The sequence below is a fragment of the Ruditapes philippinarum genome, unplaced genomic scaffold (assembly GCF_026571515.1).
Source record: "Ruditapes philippinarum isolate M1 unplaced genomic scaffold, ASM2657151v2 ctg643_1_1_1_1, whole genome shotgun sequence".
NCBI lineage: Eukaryota > Metazoa > Mollusca > Bivalvia > Venerida > Veneridae > Ruditapes > Ruditapes philippinarum.
In genome coordinates, this window is record NW_026855860.1 from 280,764 (window position 1) to 300,587 (window position 19,824).

At 32.0% G+C, this 19,824-nt stretch overlaps 1 protein-coding gene across 1 annotated transcript; it reads right to left on the bottom strand.

Annotated features, from left to right (window-relative positions):
* Nucleotides 1-5,602: 5,602 nt before the first annotated feature.
* On the bottom strand, nucleotides 5,603-17,223 carry LOC132744642 (zinc finger protein 593-like). Its single transcript, XM_060733402.1, has 4 exons — nucleotides 17,119-17,223; nucleotides 16,234-16,450; nucleotides 7,566-7,628; nucleotides 5,603-6,138 (listed from the first exon to the last, which is right to left on the bottom strand). Exons 2-4 carry the CDS (start codon nucleotides 16,425-16,427, stop codon nucleotides 6,006-6,008), a joined length of 390 nt encoding a protein of 129 aa, XP_060589385.1. The 5' UTR covers nucleotides 16,428-16,450; nucleotides 17,119-17,223; the 3' UTR covers nucleotides 5,603-6,005.
* Nucleotides 17,224-19,824: the final 2,601 nt, after the last annotated feature.

The following is a 19,824-nucleotide window of genomic DNA, read 5'->3' on the forward strand; positions in this document are numbered from 1 at the left end:
TTTGAATATTCGTAAGCCCAGAGATCGTGGATCGCGATTTAATTTTTTTTATATACATTCACTGTTTCTCACACTCTTAAAATCGAGAAAAATACTATTTGAGTTTAAATTATATGATAAATAATATGATGAAGTTTAACTAAATACAATTTGCCGGTTAAAGATTACGTACCATGATGCTTAGCTAGGAAATAATTGGTTTCAAAAAACAAAACAAAAATACTCCTCTAAAGAATAAAAACATAAACCTAGTTTATATGTTTAATGTTTAGTATTGTTGTTGCTTTTTTTTAAATAAACATGTTTTTATAACTAATGTACATGTTTTTATGGGTGTCTTGATAACAAAAGATTTGTGGTTCGATTTGTGAATCGTAAGTGCTGAATTGTGGTTTGGATCGGATCGTCACTTATCCGACGATCCACACCCCTAATAGGGAACAGTGCAGACCATGATCAGATGGCATATGGGGTAAATTCAATTGTGGCTTAAACATTCAGCTATGGGTTAACTAGGCTAATCAATTCAAACATGATTATTTCTTTTTTTTTCTTGGATACCGGTACTATGAATTTTCAAAAATGAAGAAAATCATTATCATCATTATTAGTACAATAATATACAAAACTAGATCATCTGACACTGAAAAGATTATTTTAAAAACTTATAACACCATATTACATTAGCCATGCGTTTCTTTACCGAATGAACCCTATGATTTTGATAATTAAATGAACTCAATGATTTTAGTCAATGAACCTAATTATTCAACTATTCTCTTTTGTACTATGAAAACTAACATTTACAGAAAATGACTATGCTAACTGCTAATTTCTATACCAAATGAAATGAAACTTGAAGCCAATTTCAAACTTCCTCGTTAAAAAACTAGAAAATATTTACTTAATTCTGTCACATCATTTATTATTATGCAAGCTCCTGTGTTTCCTTTGTCTGACGGTAGAATTTTTACCATTAGAATTATATACACATGCCGTTTTGAATGAGTCTACATTATAAAATCATACTTAAAACTGAATCTGGCTAATATTACCAAAAAAACAGAAATTAGTTATAATATAATACTTTCAAAACAGCATCAAGGTTTTACCTTAATTGAGGAGTGTAGCAATTAAAACTCACCCAATATGCAAAACACTTAAAATCAAATTTTACAAGAAAACATGAGGAACCAAATGGCTTTAAAATTCACATGAACAGATAAAAATGTGAGAATAAAAATTTCAGATTTCATTTTAAACGACCAAAACTTACTGGATTTCCAGTAGGATGTATATACATTCTATTATCAGATTACAGTGTTACAGATTAAAAATCAATTAGTCATTACTTTAGAATCATGTTTTATTTTTGCGTCTGCCATAATTTTACTAAAGGTGCATGACAGTTCTTTTACCTTCTGTTTATTGATTTTACATTTTTTGCTTGTTTTGATTTCATTTATAAGAAGGGGATGGACCATCAGAAATTGTGTAAGTCGGACATGATAATGTTTACAATTATTTGGTTGTTACCGTAATGATATAATTGGTTATGCAAGTTTTTCGTTTATTATATTCTTTTTATTTCAATATGGCAATATAATAAAATAAAAGTGAGAATGGACATGTTAGCTAGTTACATGTAGTGGTCAAAATCTTCAGGCCCAATGTTCACTAGAATTTAAGGATCAGGATCAAGATAAGATGAAAATTAAAAAACTCAAATAATTTCCATTGATTATTCTCATAGATTGAATATTAAAACATTATAAAATTGGACTTGAAATATCATGTTTTATGACATTTTAGACTAACTTTATTGTTGTTTTTTTTCACAATATATAGGCATTTTACAGTTGATCCAAATATTGATCTTGATCCTTAGATTAATCCTAATTTTGAAATGATCAGTTTTGTATGTTTCGTTGTTATATTTAATTTTATCCCAAAATAGGGTTGTTTCTTTGCAAATCAGCAATTTTTCTACATTTTGTTTACAAACCATTTCATTCTAGCAAAACACAGTTAATTTTAGTGTTATAAAACAATTAATGAAAAATTTTAGTGTTATAAAACATGGAAAATAAAATTGTGATCATTTAATCCTGATATTTTCTTTGTTGAACACAAGGCCGGGTTATGAAAATGGTGTTTCGAGTATGAATATGCATTATTGCTCACATTTTAAGTATGATTTTTACTTCCAGAATATTTCTTATAGTTTGTTATGTGAATGCATGTCCATTCCTCTATTAAAACTCTTTATTTTTTTCATAAATTTAATTTTTCTTATAAAATATACACCTTGAAACATGATTTTTTTTTTCAAAACAGCTTAAATTACATTTTATTGATGTACATGTATATGATAAGTATATGTGCTGGGATTTATAAATATACCATTTATTTGGATTTTAAAGGTACATTATCCACAGAAATTATTACAGAAATCCACATTTTTTTTAAAAATTCTTTAAAACTGCCAAACATGTGTTTCATAATAAATTAATAATGGATTAAGAGCATGTTCGATATTCCACAACAGAAAAAAGTAGCACTGAAGATACAGTGTTGTGTTGTAAAGGTAGCAAAATGTAAACTTGAACATACAAATACTAATTCACTAAATATCTCATTTGCAAACAGAGAAAAATAAGCAAAAAATAGTTTATGTATATGGCAAGAATATTTTTTTTGAAACTGTGACAAGATACTAAAGATTGAAAGTTTCTGAGAAATAAAAATTTTCGTATTTCTATGACTTAATGGGCCTTTAATGATACAATTCAATTATAAAAATCATTATCACTCGGTTCTTGTTTAAACTGTGACAAGATTTCAAATATTAAAAGTTTTTGAGAAATAAAAATTATTGCATTTCTAAGGCATGATGGGCCTTTAACATGCTTATCCACGTGTCTGTGGATAATGCGGAAAGACTGCCATCACAAAAGCTCACCTTTGAGCTGCTCACTGGTCAGCTAAAAACAGCTTAATCAAGACTACTTTTTACACCAATTTAGTCTAGCAGATAGGATGGGGGGTCTGTTTACAGGAACCATTTTAAGACAGGAAAAAACAACAATGCTTTGGTCTGTTGACGCTCCCCCAACTTTGTATTTTGTATAAACATGGCCTCAATTACATGACTTTATACAGGATTACGGTACCCCCAAGGGCCTAGCAAACTGTATGCTGTCCTCAAAACTGAGCACCAATGATGTACATGATTACAATAGGTATAATTATCATGTCTGTACACAGCATTACTCATCATGTGTGCCCCATCACGACAAGACCAACATAATGGGTTTGCGACCAGCATGGATCCAGACCAGCCTGCGCATCAGCACAGTCTGACAAGGATCCATGCTGTTCGCTATCAGTTTCTCTACTTGTAATAGGATTTTGCTCTTTAGTGGTTAAATGTTTCATAAAATCTTACAATAGGAATGAAATCAATTGATACAGTTCTTGTGAAGATTGTTCTACAGGGATGAATGCTCTACAGAGCTTACACTGTATTATATTTATTACATTATATGAGCCGCGTCAACACAAAACCAACATAATGGGTTTGCGACCAGCATGGATCCAGACCAGCCTGCACATCCGCGCAGTCTGATCAGGATCCATGCTGTTCACCTACAAACCCTATTATAAGTAGAGAAACTGATAGCGAACAGCATGGATCCTGATCAGACTGCGCGGATGCGCGGGCTGGTCTGGATCCATGCTGGTCGCAAACCAATTATGTTGGTTTTGTCATGACACGGCTCATATATACTTCAGGAAATTTTAGTTTACCGGTAATGTAATTTCATTGCCTATAAGCAAACATTGAAATAAATATATATTTAATTTTCTTAATACTATATACATCATCTTGTCTGACAAGAGGTTTAAATTTAATTGAAATATTTTTTTTTTGCAAATCACACTCCCCATGATATTTCATATCCAAGATAAAATATGCATTTTTCAAGCATTTAGGTTTTCTTTTAATTTAAGTATTATCTTTTTTAACAAAAATTACCAAATCTCACTATTCCCTTTAGTAGTTATCATAGTAAGGAACACAAAATGACATTTTTTAAAAGTTGACGAGTTTGACACACATGTATTCATTAATAAAATAAAATGTCAATGACCTAAGAAACAAGCTGTACATTTTCAAATATTTAATACTGATAAATCAAAAAGAAGATGAAAATGAGTTCTTATCAGGCCAGTTGGCAAACACCAGGAAAAGCACACTTTACCCCAGTTACAAGTATTTGAGATGAAATCACACTATATCTGGGTCTTTATTAAGATTAAATTGTAATATAATGCCAATAATGTACATGTTACATTACCACAGAAGGCTATTTTTAGAAACAGCAGTAGGTCACTGTGTCAAGCAACATTTTCCTTCAATATGTCAGACAAATGCATCTGCATATGGTTTCATCTTTAATTACAGATTATAATCTTCCATATGCAATAATAACACGAGCATAAGCACAACATATATGTTTGCAAGTGCATTGCACCTGTATGTAAGGCAACTCTTACTAGTTTCTCTATTTAAAATCTGCATTATTACCTCCCTTGAACACATTACAATTATCACTCTTATGGAAGGTGTACCAAACTTATCTATTTAGTGTGAATCACAAATTTTAGCAGTAAGTTTAAAATCAATTTCTAAACAAAATCAAAACCACTTTATCACTGATTTCAGTGTATCTATGGCATTAGGCCCCTTATCAATTTTATGAATTTCAAAACTTATGTTATAAATTTAACGTAGATTTGAACATAGATTTGAGATTAAGTGATTTACATAGGATTCAGTTCTACTGGCAACAAGTAGTACTTCATCAAACACTATATTGCTTCAAACTTTTCATTTTTCATAAACAGATAAAATTTAAATATTTTCATATTTAGATTTAACAGAATTGATTATAAGAATATATATTTTTGTATCTTTTTTTCCCCTTTTCTTAAATTAAATGTTTATACCCTAGATGAAATAAAGTATGTCTTCCATGGCTCAGAACAACGATCAACAATGCAAAGTTCACAGGACACAGCCACCAACACAGCCCATTTTGATAAGTCATATTCTTTCCAAAAAAAACCCAAATAAGTTTAACATCCTCCAAATCTGTATATATATGGAAACTTCCCAAAATTTGGATACATTGCCCATGATTCATGGGCCACAAAGTCGAAGGTCATATCAATACAGGTATGAAGTTTTAGCTTGAAGAATGAGGATGTTGGTGGTGTAGGTAGTTTTCAATCCAGATCACGACAGTAAGCTACATTGAATTTACCAGGGCAACAGTTCAGCCACCGCATCGTTCCTGGGCAGGCTGTCAAGCAGTTTACCAGTACTAGCTGCCTTCAATTTAGCAAGGAACGTAAAATTCTGTACATGCCAGAGCAGCGGTACAGTGCGAATGACCATAGAAAGGATTTCATGATTAATTACAACAATTGTCCGGGAATCAAACCCTGGTCGCCTGATTCACAGTCCAACGTTCTACCTATTAAGCTAACTGGACGGCAAAAACCCCACAGATCTATGATACAAGAGTAAGTTCAGTTGAAAATTAAGCTTGTTTTTTTAATTGTTTTCAATAAATATTCACATTATAATGCATTAGCCATTACGCATTAAAATAGTTTGTATCACTAACATTACCATTTCGAAAATGGGTACATTTTCCATAATAATTTCATATACTAGTTTTTACAAAAACAGTAGAAATGTGTAACAAAAGCATACAGATTCATAACAATTACTCATTAATGAAATCATAATCTGTTCTAGCATAATTATTCAAAATCAAATCATTTACAATCATTTTAACTTTATTCACTGTTAATAACAAGATGCATTTTTTTTTGTACCAGCTACCAGTTTTTACATTCCCATATCACAGTACAAAATAATTTTTCGTTAAACACAACTGTTTAAAAAATTTTGTTAATCTCTGCACACTGTATTATCCTGTATCATCCTGCATTTTGTTATCTTGTGTGTGAACCTCGATTGGTTTAGGTGCTACGTACGAGCCCATACCAGCAGCTCTATCAGCCTCCTCCTGGGTATAGGGTTCTACTGAGAGTGCCTTAATTCTGAAAAAAAAAAAGGAAAAGTTATTTGCCCATTTTAATAACTTTTCTTCACACCCAGTCCTCAGAGATAAACATGTAAATTAAAGCTGGTTTAAAGCATTATTTCAAGCTTATTGCTATTAAATTTTACATTACAATAAAGCTGCATGCCTCCAGATGAGCTAAAATATTTTTTAAGAAAATCAAACTACAGAAAAATATATAGAGGATATTTGTTTGTTTCAGTGTAAGATCGAAAAATATTTCACCGAGTGAACACCAGATGCAATATTTTCCACGAGTGGCGTAGCCACGAGTGAAAATATAATAGCTGGGGTTCACGAGTGAAATATTATTTGATCTTACATGTAAAACAAACAAATTTTCTGTTTATTTCATGATTTTTTAACGATTTTTACACCATTTTACTGATTTTTGCCGCGTAACGTCATGCTTTTATCTTCATGACGTCATCAAATAATGACGTCACAATGTTGAAGCAAAATATAATTCCATGATTATTTTTAGATTTTAGATGTTTTTCAGCACAATGTTCGTAAATATTTACGAACTACAGTTATCACGTACATTTCTTTTTATGATTGACTACATTTACGCTGAAAAAAACATTCATTAATGATAAATATTTTATTTTTACGCCAAATATAGTTCGGCTACTGTGAAATTATATTTGGTAATCATTACTGTGAAATTATCAGAATATAATTAACCGTTATAATTCAGTAATCTACTGCAAAACATGTAATAAACTAATATATTTAGAAATGTAATAATTTATGTTTTGTGTTATTAATGCCTGATCTTAAAGTGTTTAATTGAGTGAGGGCAGTAAGGGCTTTTTTTACATACATTGTACTTTGACCTCTTTTTGGTAATTTACGTGGAATTTAAGTGCTGTTTGCAATATGTAAATTTCTTTCTTTGGTCATTTCATAGAACATGTATTTTCCTTTTAAATACATTTTTTCAAAACTTTTATGAAAATTGGCATGAAGCATGCTGCTTTAACTAAAACATGTATAACTTTATCCACTGACAGAGCACATAATAATGAAAACTGATACACGTGCCTTATGCACCATTATCTTCCATATTTTCTATCAAGACAAACTGTGTTTACATATTTTAGATGATTTATACCTAAAAGTATTCATTGAGACCTAGCTTCTATACATAAGACTGCTCTTGTATTTCTACTGACAATGCTTATTTAAAACTGCTTAGATATATTGTTAACATAATATGAGTTACAGTTGTTTCGCACCAAACCTTCGATATACTTTTTTTCTTTTCTTATAAACTAATCATTACAATTAATAGGTTTACCAGAATTGTTTTATTTACATGTACTTTGCTTATACCAGAGTTATAGGAATATGCAAACTGCATTTATTTATTAGAAAATAACTTAAATAAAAGATACTGACCTCCTTTTGTGAGGTTTGCCTCTAAAATGTTCCTTTAATGCCTGTTCATTTATACAATATTTCCTGAAAATGAATAAACGAATATATCAAGTCTTATATTTTTGTAAATCACATATAGAACATTTATCATCTAATCATAGACTTGCTATAGGTCCATAACAAAGAATTGATCCCCTGGCTCTAACTTGTTATAGGTCCATAGCAAAGAAATGAGGGCTCCAACTAAGGCTCCCACATTTACAATTTTTTTTGTAAACGTTTATAAACAATTGCTAAGAACGAAATGATGCTACTTGGTGTAAAAATGTATACAGCGGTACTGATTTTGCTAGTTGTAGAGAACATTAGTACTTCCATGTAATTCGGCGCGTCCACCAAATATGATATATCTTTTACTTATTAATACAAGTATCAAGTTAAATCACTCTGTAAGGCTATCTAACATATGTATGCTCGCCAGCTCGCAGTGTGTGCTGCCTTGAGTTATCCCTCGTACTCTAATCGCTATTGGATATTTCAAGTGTAATAATCCACTCTGTTAACTAAATTAATATCATGCGAGTTAATGTCTCAACGAGGAAGCACTCTTAGAAATATCTAGCGCTCTGGTTTTAATAACTGTTGCTAGAGCGGGTATTGTAAACCACCATTGCTCGTTTTATTACTTTTGTAACTCAACCAACTGAAGAAAACCCAAATCCTTGAGGAATAAATCACTATATATAATAACTTTGAGATAAGGACAATATGTCATGTGTGTTGTGACTCTAACACTCGATAAAACATATTGGGAACTGACGTTTTCTCGACTCGATAAAATCCAAAACGAATCCGTTATAACTTTGTAAACCGTTGAGGCGCCTTCCTCCATACATATTAGTTTTGGTTTCTGTCATTAGTGATAAGTTTCTGTTTAATAATGTGTGTGTCATCTGCGCAGTCATAATGATATGGTTTTAGTAAAGAGATGACTAATAAATAAGATCAATCGTATTATATGTTTCTCGAAAATAAGCGTGTATACGGCTCGACTAAAGAGATGATATTAAAGCGCTTTGCCATCAGTCATGAGCAGAGTACCATCCTGCGCATTTTATGATGTGCCTTTTTCTTATATAAAATTATGTAATACATCATAATTAATAATCTGTATAAATATAAATAGGTAAAATGTTTTAAAAGTACATTTTGTTAAATTTTAACTTAAATAGTTAAGATTAATATCAAATTTTTTGTCTTTAAACATAGGTTTCAAATATTTCAATTTTATTTTTCTATTTTGAACTTTGTTCCAAAAATTGTTATTTGGTTGTATTTTATTATAAATTTCCTTAAATAAGCTTTAGAATTCTAAACATTTGCAATTGTTATTTTTGGCAAATGGTTTCCATTAGCACCTTTTGTTCTGTAAAGGATGTTTGTCATTGTGTTAACTTGTTGGCTTTTAATAAGCTGATAGGTTATCACCTTGTTTAGCATTAACATAAAATTACTACAAAAACACCAAAGCTGAGAGATTTCTCAGTCCAAATGGCACCTCCCACTCTTAACTTTGTAACAATCTTGATTGTTGGACCAATCATCAAAAACCAGGTTCCGAAAGAACCAATCGTATGTTGTACCAGAAACAAAAACAAGTTTTAAAATAAGAAAATTTTAAAGCCAAAGTATCATTCTTATGCGATACTTTGGACTTAATAAATTTGTTATTAATTAAAATACTGTCTACGTCATTTCCAGGTATGTACAACATAATATATTTTTCTTATTGTTATAATGTAATTTTCTTTGTACTTATAAATGATAAATGTAAAACTATTTGAAGCAATAATCAAAACTTTATTTTTGATCAATTAAGTAATGACATTTTTATGTAGGAAATATATCTTATTCTTACATTTTTGTGAAATTGTACTCTATCTTAATTTTTGTAAAATTATATAACAGAAATGTTTTAAGTCATTTTATTTCATAAAATATTTACTTGTTTTAAAAGTAATAATGTGAGTCTTTATAAATAATAAAATAGGAAAGCTAAGGGCTAAGCTATTTAGTATTAAAAACAAAGACTCACTTTGCTAAATTGTTCAAGTAAATATAAAAAGAAATGTTTCTATCAATTTTTAAGTAACTATAGAAATCTATTTCTATGTTAATCTATAGTATTTTTCATATAAATGGTACCTCTCATATGCAAAGCTTAATTCCCCATTTTGCCTTGTATTATTTTAAATAAGTACCAATCTGTTAACATGATATATAAAATACATGTAACTTGACATTATCATTATGTATTATTTGATATGCATTATAAACTTTTGTGTTAAAAAATAATATATGTTTACAACATTTGTTATAATGCATGTATCATTCTTATGCGATACTTTGGACTTAATAAATTTGTTGTTAATTAAAATACTGTCTTCGTCATTTCCAGGACAAAAACGACTCCGACCTAAATAGGTACCGCCCCGGGCTCATTGTCGGCCCAGTTGCTTGCGAGCGTAGTAAAAACGCTTCATAAAATTCTGGTGGAGGTAAGATCCCATGTCTACACCTCAAAATAGTAACTTTGGGCATTTCCTGAGGAGTCAACCAGGAAGGAAGACCAGAGTAGTAACTGACGCAGTTACACCACAGACCTCAAAGTCAAAAGGAAGAAGAAATATTAAAGCTGCTGACCAGGAACCATCACCTGTGAATCCTTTGCTGGAAACTACAGCCTTTATTGAAGAAGAAGTAAGTGAGGTTTCCATATCTGAACAAATAGAAATAGCAGAAATGAGTCACCCACACATCACAATAGAGACATTTAGTGGAAAACCTGGAGGCAGAGGAGACCAGTGGTTAAAGACATACACAAACATTTGTAAGTCATTTTATAATTACAATGATGAAAAGGTTAAAGCTACGTTCCCCTTTCATCTAACAGGACAGGCTAAAACGTGGTACAGGTCATTGTCTGATGATGTGACAAATGATGCAGATGAACTAATACGCCAGTTCAAGGCCAGATTTGATGGTTCTGATGGAGGATTTTCCTTGGGAATGGTTCGCCAACTACCAAGCGAAAGTGTGCATGAATACACTACACGTTTCCAAGAAAGTTACATTGGTTCCAATATGCCAGATAAATGGATGATTTCAAACTATGTTGACGGTCTAATTCCAACTTTACGTCGCATAGTGAAACCACAGGAGTTATCGTCACTTGACATGGCACGACGCGCTGCCCTTAGAGCTGAGAATAGTGAGTCGGACAATGTAAGTGTAAGTGCTATTTCTGGATCAGAGACTGATCGAAAACTTGACACTCTCATTGAGTTAATTACTCATCAGATGCAAATGAGTTTGGAACGCCAACATCAAACTATGGACCAGCCTCAGAAACCTCCCAGAAGCCAGATGAGAAGACAAGAAGCAACAGATTTCACTGAGAAAGGTAGGAATCCTTATGCTTCACGTAAACAAATTAATCATAAATGTAGGATATGCTGTGAGACAGGTCATTATGAACAAAATTGTTCCAACTCTGAAGAAATTAGAAAAATATATTTTAATTCAAAATCTAATTCTAATAAATAGGGACTCGCGCCTGTTCATGGGCACATGTCTATGAATGGGCACAAAGGGAAACTTGAAAAGGATTCTGATAAGCCTGAAACTGTTTCAAAGGTTCCATGTCAAACTAAGCAGAATCTGCCTGATACTAAACTGTCAAATTCTGATAAAAATTCAAATTTAGGTGAAAATGCAAACACAGTGTCTCATATTAATTTAACAGCTCCGTTACATAAAAACACTGTACAAGTCAGAGTATTAAGTGCTAAAACTCAAGCTTTAGTTGACACAGGAGCTGGTGTTTCAATTGTTTCTAAAAGTTTTTTAAACAAAGCCAATTTTAACTTAAGTGCTCTAGAACCTTCTAATTTAAGAGAAGTCACTGGTGTAAGTGGTACAAGAATTGATGTTTTAGGCCAAATTGAACTTCCAATTGTTATAGGTGGTCTATGTTTCCCATTTAAATTTCATGTGCTAGGATCTGCTCACCATTCACTCATAATTGGTATGGATTTTCTTTCAAAAAATGAATGCACTATTAACTTAGGAAATGGTCGTTTATATTTGAAAGAAAATCTAGTTTCCGCAAATTTAACTTTAAGCTCTGGGTGTGCTAAAACAAGCCAATCAGTATGTATCCCAGCTAAAGAAGAAATTGATATCCCTGTCTCTATAACTAGGGCTTTCAAAAATGAAGTAGTGCTACTGGAGCCAGTTCCAACAGATAAGGAATTTAGGGCTGCAAGATGTCTTGTTAAAACCCAAAGATCCAAATATTCAAAATCAAAACATCAAAGTGCTAAAATAAGGTTACTAAATCCAACAAATGAAGATATTTATTTACCAATAAATTATACTTTGGCTTCTGTAAGTAAGGTTGATGCTGGAAATGTTTTGCCTTTAGATGCAGAAAATTCCGAAGAGGTTAATGTTATCTGTGATGAGTCAGGCAATGTAAATAAAGATGAAGAAATTGAGTTTCAAATTTCTAACTCAAATCTTACATCTGAACAATGCACTAGACTCAAGAACTTTTTAAATAAAAATACAGATATTTTCTCAAAATCAATGCAAACTTTAGGCAAAACAAATATTTTCACTCACAAAATTGAAACAGAACCTAGTGCTAAACCAGTACACATGAACTACTACAGAACTGGCCCAGAACAAAAGAAAGAAATATCTCGTCAAACTAAAGATTTTGTTGATAATGGTATTGCAAGTCCCTCATCTTCTGTTTGGAACAGTCCGGTGGTCCTTGTCAAGAAAAAAGATAATACTTGGCGCTTTGCAATTGACTACCGAAATCTAAACAAGATCACCAAATCAATGTCACACCCCTTACCTAGGTTAGAAGATGTTTTTGATAGTATAGGGGAATCTTCGGCCACTATTTTTTCCACTTTAGATCTTAATTCGGCATACTTTCAGATGGAGCTTGATCCAGAAACAAAACATAAATCAGCATTCATAACTCACGAAGGCGTTTTCGAATTTAATCGAATGCCGTTCGGTTTAAAAAATGCACCAATGTCTTTTCAAATGTTAATGTCTCAAGTTTTACGGGGTCTACATTGGAAATTTGTCTTATGTTATATAGATGACCTAATAGTATGGAGTCGAAACTTTGAGGAACATTTGGACCATTTAAATCAAGTCTTTTCAAAACTACGAGAAGCAAATTTAACTTTAAAGCCTGAAAAATGTGAATTTGCAGTTGACAAGGTTTTGTTTCTGGGACATTTTCTGTCTAAAGATGGTGTTACTGTAGACCCAGCTAAAACTGAAAAAGTACAAAATTTTCCTGTACCAAAGTCTAAAACTGAATTGAAAAGTTTTCTAGGCTTATGCAATTATTATAGGAGATTTGTTAAGGGTTTTTCATATATCACTGCCCCTCTGAATCAATTATTAAAGGGAGAGAAAAAGAGAAGATTCAAACATGGGGAATGGACCGATGAACACCAAAGAGCCTTTCAAAAACTTAAAAATGCACTAACGTCCGCCCCAATATTAGGTTTTCCCAACATGAATAAGGAATTCTTTCTCTCAAGCGATGCAAGTGGTAGTGCGCTTGGTTATGTTTTGGGTCAAAAGGATGAAACAGGAAAGGAATGTGTTATAGCCTATGGGGGTCGAGCACTTTCTCGTGATGAGCGCAAGTGGTCTGTGACAGATCAAGAATGTTTGGCAGTTATTGAGGGTATCAAAGCGTACCGTCATTATTTGTCACACAAAAAATTCGTAGTCTACACAGATCACAAGGCACTATCATATTTAAACAGCATTAAAGATCCAAAGGGCAGGTTAGCTCGATGGATTATGTTTCTTGAAGGCTATAATTTTGATATAATACATAGGCCTGGAACCCAAAATGGAAATGCAGATGCAATATCCAGAATTCCATACGACTTGAACCAAAATACTGAACCTGATAATGTGAATTCTATGTCCGTCCCAAGTCAAAATCATAAAGTCGAACCAGTTTTGAATATTAACTGTGTCAACTGTGATTCTAAATTGAACAAAGAAAATCCATCACCCTTGTTAGAAAATAAATGTGAAGCAAAATTGGACAATTTAAATACAAATGAAATAACTCCAGACCCAAATATTGATAATGACAGTCATTGTGTAGTTGAAGTTAACTTTGAATATGGCCATGAAGGTTCTGTTTGTTTAGTTGACAATGTCGAACAAACAACAGATTCTGATATGGCTGAACTTCAAAGAAAATGTCCAAACCTCAATTTCCTCATTGAATATTTAGAAAATAGGACAATGCCTGATGATGAAAAGAAACAAAAAATGTGCATTAAAGCAGAACAACAGTTTGTTATGAAAGATGGCCTCTTGTATCATTATTATCAACCAAACTTTAAGGGTAAAATAGACCCAACAGGTCATTATTTCTTTCAATTAGCCTTACCAAAGTGTAAAATTAGTGATGTTCTCTTTCATTACCATGATAGTTTAGCTGGTGGTGGCCATTTTGGTGTTACAAGAACATTCTTTAAGGTTAGGCAAAAGTACTGGTTCCCAAAAATGCACCAGGAAATAAAAAGCTATGTAAATGCATGTAACTCATGCCAACGCACTAAAACAAATAGGCGCCAACAGCCACCTCCTTTGAACCCATTACCTGTTGAGGACACTATGAGCCGCATTCATATTGATATACTGGGTCCGCTTCCAAAGACTAAAGATGGCTTTCAGTACATATTACTCATAATTGATAGTTTTTCTAAATGGTCAGAAGCTTTCCCACTTGTAAGTCAGAATGCACAAGAAGTTGCTAATGTCCTATACAATGAGTTCATATGCCGGTATGGTGCCCCACGTTCCATATTGTCCGATAGAGGAAAGAATTTTATGTCCAAATTGGTAAATGCACTCTGTGAACTCTTTCATATCAAAAGATATTTCACCAGTTCCTATCATCCACAGACCAATGCTACTGTGGAACGTGCTAATTCCACTCTTGCCAAAACCTTGGCTGCATATGTGGATGAAAACCAAACAAATTGGCCCAAACTTCTTCCTAGTGTGATGATGGCATTTAGGTCTACCCCCGCCACAGAGTCTACTGGTTTCTCGCCCTTTCAGTTGGTCTTTGGCAAAGAAATGCTTTTACCGGTAGACCTTGACTTACTTCCCAAACCATCTTTGCCTCAACATACTAAGGAATTCTTTGATGATCTTTTAAGCCAACTTAAAATTTCTCAAGACATTGCCAAAAAGAACATGCAATTTATGAAGGAAAAAACAAAAATAAGTTTAGCATTAACATAAAATTACTACAAAAACACCAAAGCTGAGAGATTTCTCAGTCCAAATGGCACCTCCCACTCTTAACTTTGTGACAATCTTGATTGTTGGACCAATCATCAAAAACCAGGTTCCGAAAGAACCAATCGTATGTTGTACCAGAAACGAAGACAAGTTTTAAAATAAGGAAATTTTGGAGCCAAAGTATCATTCTTATGCGATACAATGGACGTTATAAATTTGTTATTAATAAAACACTGTCTTCGTCATTTCCAGGTATGTACAAAATAATATATTTTCTTATTGTTATAATGTAATTTTCTTTGTACTTACAAAATTTAAAGATAAATGTTGTGTGAAGAAATAATGAAACTTTATTTTTGATCAATTAAGTAATGACATTTTTATGTAGGAAATATATCTTATTCTTACATTTTTGTAAAATTGTACTCTATCTTAATTTTTGTAAAATTATATAACAGAAATGTTTTAAGTCATTTTATTTCATAAAATATTTACTTGTTTTAAAAGTAATAATGTGAGTCTTTATAAATAATAAAATAGGAAAGCTAAGGGCTAAGCTATTTAGTATTAAAAACAAAGACTCACTTTGCTAAATTGTTCAAGTAAATATAAAAAAGAAATGTTTCTATAAATTTTTAAGTAACTATAGAAATCTATTTCTATGTTAATCTATAGTATTTTTCATATAAATGGTACCTCTCATATGCAAAGCTTAATTCCCCATTTTGCCTTGTATTATTTTAAATAAGTACCAATCTGTTAACATGATATATAAAATACATGTAACTTGACATTATCTTTATGTATTAACTGATATGCATTATAAACTTTTGTGTTAAAATTATTACATGTTTTCAACATTTGTTATAATGCATGTATCATTCTTATGAGATACTTTGGGCTTAATAAATTTGTTATTAATTAAAATACTGTCTTCGTCATTTCCAGGGCAAAAATCGACTCCGACCTATATAGGTTGCCCCGGGCTCATTGTCGGCCCAGTTGCTTGCGAGCGTAGTAAAAACGCTTCATAAAACATTTGTGCAGAATGATCAGGCTTTATACATTTGGCTAATCCAACTCCAAATTTTCATCTGCATATAATTTCTAGGTGTTTTTCACAAATGGGAGCTGGACAAATCCGTAATCTCACACTTACTATTAGCTAAAGAGAATTCAGCGAACAGGTTTTATAGTATGGTCGCACAAAGTCAAAAAAATGTGACATATATAAAGTTATGGAAGCCAGAACTAACTTTTAATTGTTGACCTGGTAAATAAAGAAATTCATATAGTGTTTACATGATTTACTTACGCACAATGAATACAATAGAACTGTCCGGCACCTGGTCTGTCATAGTCTGTCTCTTGATTCAACAATTTCTGTGCTTTAGCTGGCTTCATATCCTCGTGTATTTGATCCAAATCTTTCGTTTTACGTTTGGTTCTGTATTTTTCCTTTAATGGTTTATCTCCCTTGTGTTGTTTCTTTCTGGCAATCCTACCCATTATTACGCCTGTAAAATCTTGTTCTGAAATATACAAATAAAATTGATAGTAACAAACAAATCACTTAAAATCTTAATCATTGTTACACAATTTAACGAATAACAGTCAAATCTGCACCCCAAGTCAAACAGGCCTCAAGTTAAACCGGCCTCAAGTCAGAACAGCCCTCTTTTTTTTAAATTTTTATTTTTTCATTAATTTTATTTATCATAAATGTTGCATTCTATATTGATAATTACCAATGGAGTGATAATTAATTACCAACAGAGTGTACAGGCAGACGCAATGACAAACCACGGATTACAAAAGAAAAGAAACAAATGATAATCAATGTATTTATTTTCTGAATAAAACCATGCAAACATAGCTCTTCCATGTACTTAAAAAATCGACTTTTGGTCGATCTGACTTTGGGTGGACTTGATTTTTCAAAAATGTATTTAGGCCGATTTGACTTAATATGAGGCCGATTTGACCTTTTTTTGGCCGATTTGACTAATTTTGGGACCAATTAGACCTGGAGCTGATATGACTTGGCGTCATTAAGATATTTATCCGAATTAAATTTTAGTCGAAAATACATCTAGTTCATAAATTTATTACTATAAATAAATAGTTTAATGAGGCTTCTTTAGTTAAAAGTATGAAAAGACGACACTTCTATATTTTCTTTTACTGATTTAAACCTTACCAATTGACAGTAAACAGATATAAGAAACAGAGGCACGTGTTATTTGTTTTTATTTTGTAACCGGTGCAGCAGTAAAAAAATTGAATCGTGAAGATCAAATGAAACGCAGACGTCTAAATATGTTATGGTCACACTATAACAGTAGAGAGTACAGTATTGTATACATATTTTATAACATGGCACAACTATATCATTTAAAATCTAGAATTTACAATAAAAAAAAAACATGCATAATATTTTTACCCCTGATCGGTTCCTTGACTGATAAATAACAATAAATTTTAATTAGTCTTATCTGTTACTAGAAGACAAACTTATTTCTAGTATAAATTGCTCATTATTATTAAAGGGGGTTAAAGAGCGGAGTGCAATATGATTTTTATTTTGTTTATGTTATGGATGATAACCTTTCTCGTTTACACTCAAATCAGAAAAGTCGATCATTGTGAATGGAGCAGTGGGTCCCTAAGTGAGTATATTTAAGCACGAACACTTCTATAAATATGACCTGATCTGATCTGATCTGATACTGATACGATCTAGTAACCCAGATCTGGTGTGCCGCTGTATTAAGATAGCTTCTTGATTTAAAGTAAATTACTGTAAATTAAACACATAAAATGGCATGCTCAAAGCATATAAAACAAACTGAACATTTTACATGATGAATAAAAGTTCTTGATTAAAAATATATATGTTGGCATACAGTAAATCTAAAGATTTTTTTTTGTAAAAAATATCAATGATTGTTAAAGTGCTAAATTTTGACAGTCCTGAATGTCATTAAACACTAGTAGTCTACTAATGTTCTTGACTTTGATTTGTAGCAATGCTATCTATTTCTATTTTGAGAATGTAATATAGAATCAGTGTGTCATATTAACTGTGTATGCGTCCATAAGTAAGAATATCACATTTGGACGTTTATAGTATATATCAGCGTTCTTTATTTTAAAACCAGCTTCACATTTCTACAAAGAATACGAGTATAACATACTGCACACAAACGTTTTACAGTTACTTCCCTTATATAGTATGGTGAAGGGGGAAATAAAAAGGTGACATATTTAGTGCGTTCATGCCTTAAATAACCGTCATATTGCAAAAATAACGGAATACTATGGTATGGTGGCTGATTTGTTACATTTTTGTGCGTTGCGTTGTCGCTAGAATACAGTCCAAGCCACAAAATCTTATCGTCATCATTGGAGTATTTTCGTTTTGTTAAAAATCGTATTTTTCAGACGATGTCATTAAACACACATTTAATATCGTGAACCAATCTTATCAGTGACATAATTCATAGATGGACATTCTTTATGTGGTTACTTTGTAAGCTCCTCCTTTTGGACATTACTTTTCTTAAATAGATCTTTAGAAATAAGTGTACAAATTGAAGCTTAAACTTCAAAGGGAAAATTTTCAATTTTACTTTAAATCGAATGAACTTATGTTAAAAATTTTCTTGCGGATTTTACAAATAATTAAATTTCGTTTATTACAATGTCATCCAAAAGGGCATTTGAACACAAACGCCAGTGAATAAAATGTTCAATTGATTTTTAAGCTTTAAGACGACAAAAAGTCACGTGGACATATATTGGCACCAGACAGCAACAAACAGCGCATATTAAACATCTAATTTATAGAAATGTAAATAACGTTAGCTGGCACACCACAGAATCTGTATTCTTTCCTGTCCATTAATTAATTAGGGAGACAGTCATAATATTTGCACTTCTTAAAACTATAATTGAATTTCGTTTCAAAAACGTGTTGCTCTTAATGTCAAACTATTGAACGTAGACTTTGTACAAATATTCAACGTTTTAATCACTTAATGAGCAAAATGTTTTGTAAGAATTACTCGTGTTGACGTGATAAAGCATGGTGAATTCAGTTGCATAACAGTTTTTAAATGAAGTTTACTGAGGTCCCAAAGCCTAAACACATAAAATTTGAAATTCTTACATAGACTAACTAGGGCACTTAAACAGGAAGATATGCAAAAGAAAAATAAGAAATAGACTCAGAAATAAATTTGATATATAGATAAACGTACTTCTGTGTTATTCTTAGACAGATTTGAGTGAAAAGCGTTGCAACGCTTTTCGCAAAGGAGTGAAAAGCGTTGCAACGCTTTTCGCAAAGGAAATATATCATGAATAAATTTTGACCTTTTCTCATTCTTTGTCTTAAGAGACCGTTGAATTAAGCGACCATTTCCATTTTGAGTGTTTCACTTGCTCGGTCGCATAATACAAGTTTGACTCTAATGCCAAAACTATAAAACGGTCATGATTTGACCCTTGACCTCCAAGTACGGAATTTAACTTGAAAGTGCAGACGCTGGTTTTACAAGTAATATATTGTCTATTAAGTTATGATGATTAAGTGTTCAAATTTTGTTTCAAATCCCATCATGCAGTCAGAACTTATACACGAGCTCCGGCTGCACTTAAGACTATATAACAAATAAATTCAGTTCAAGCCCTTGCTATGACATCGACCATTAATTAAGCTAGGACTTGGATCTTGCATGCAACACATCGTTTACTTATGGCGATCATCCGCACAAATTTGTTTTGAAATCCCATTATGCATTTTGAAGATATGGATCGGATACGAAACATATGATTTGTGAAAGCACACACGCACGCAAGTAGCGATCGTTCGAATACGCATATACATAGATAGCAAAGTAAA

What these genes read in the sequence shown, in the direction of transcription:
- LOC132744642 (XM_060733402.1), bottom strand. Translation starts at nt 16,427, where the DNA reads ATGGGTAGGATTGCCAGAAAGAAACAACACAAGGGAGATAAACCATTA. An exon ending in TTCTATTGTATTCATTGTGC is followed by an intron (nt 7,629 to 16,233) that starts GTAAGTAAATCA and finishes ATTCATTTTCAG; the next exon opens with GAAATATTGTATAAATGAAC. An exon ending in GGCAAACCTCACAAAAGGAG is followed by an intron (nt 6,139 to 7,565) that starts GTCAGTATCTTT and finishes TTTTTTTTTCAG; the next exon opens with AATTAAGGCACTCTCAGTAG.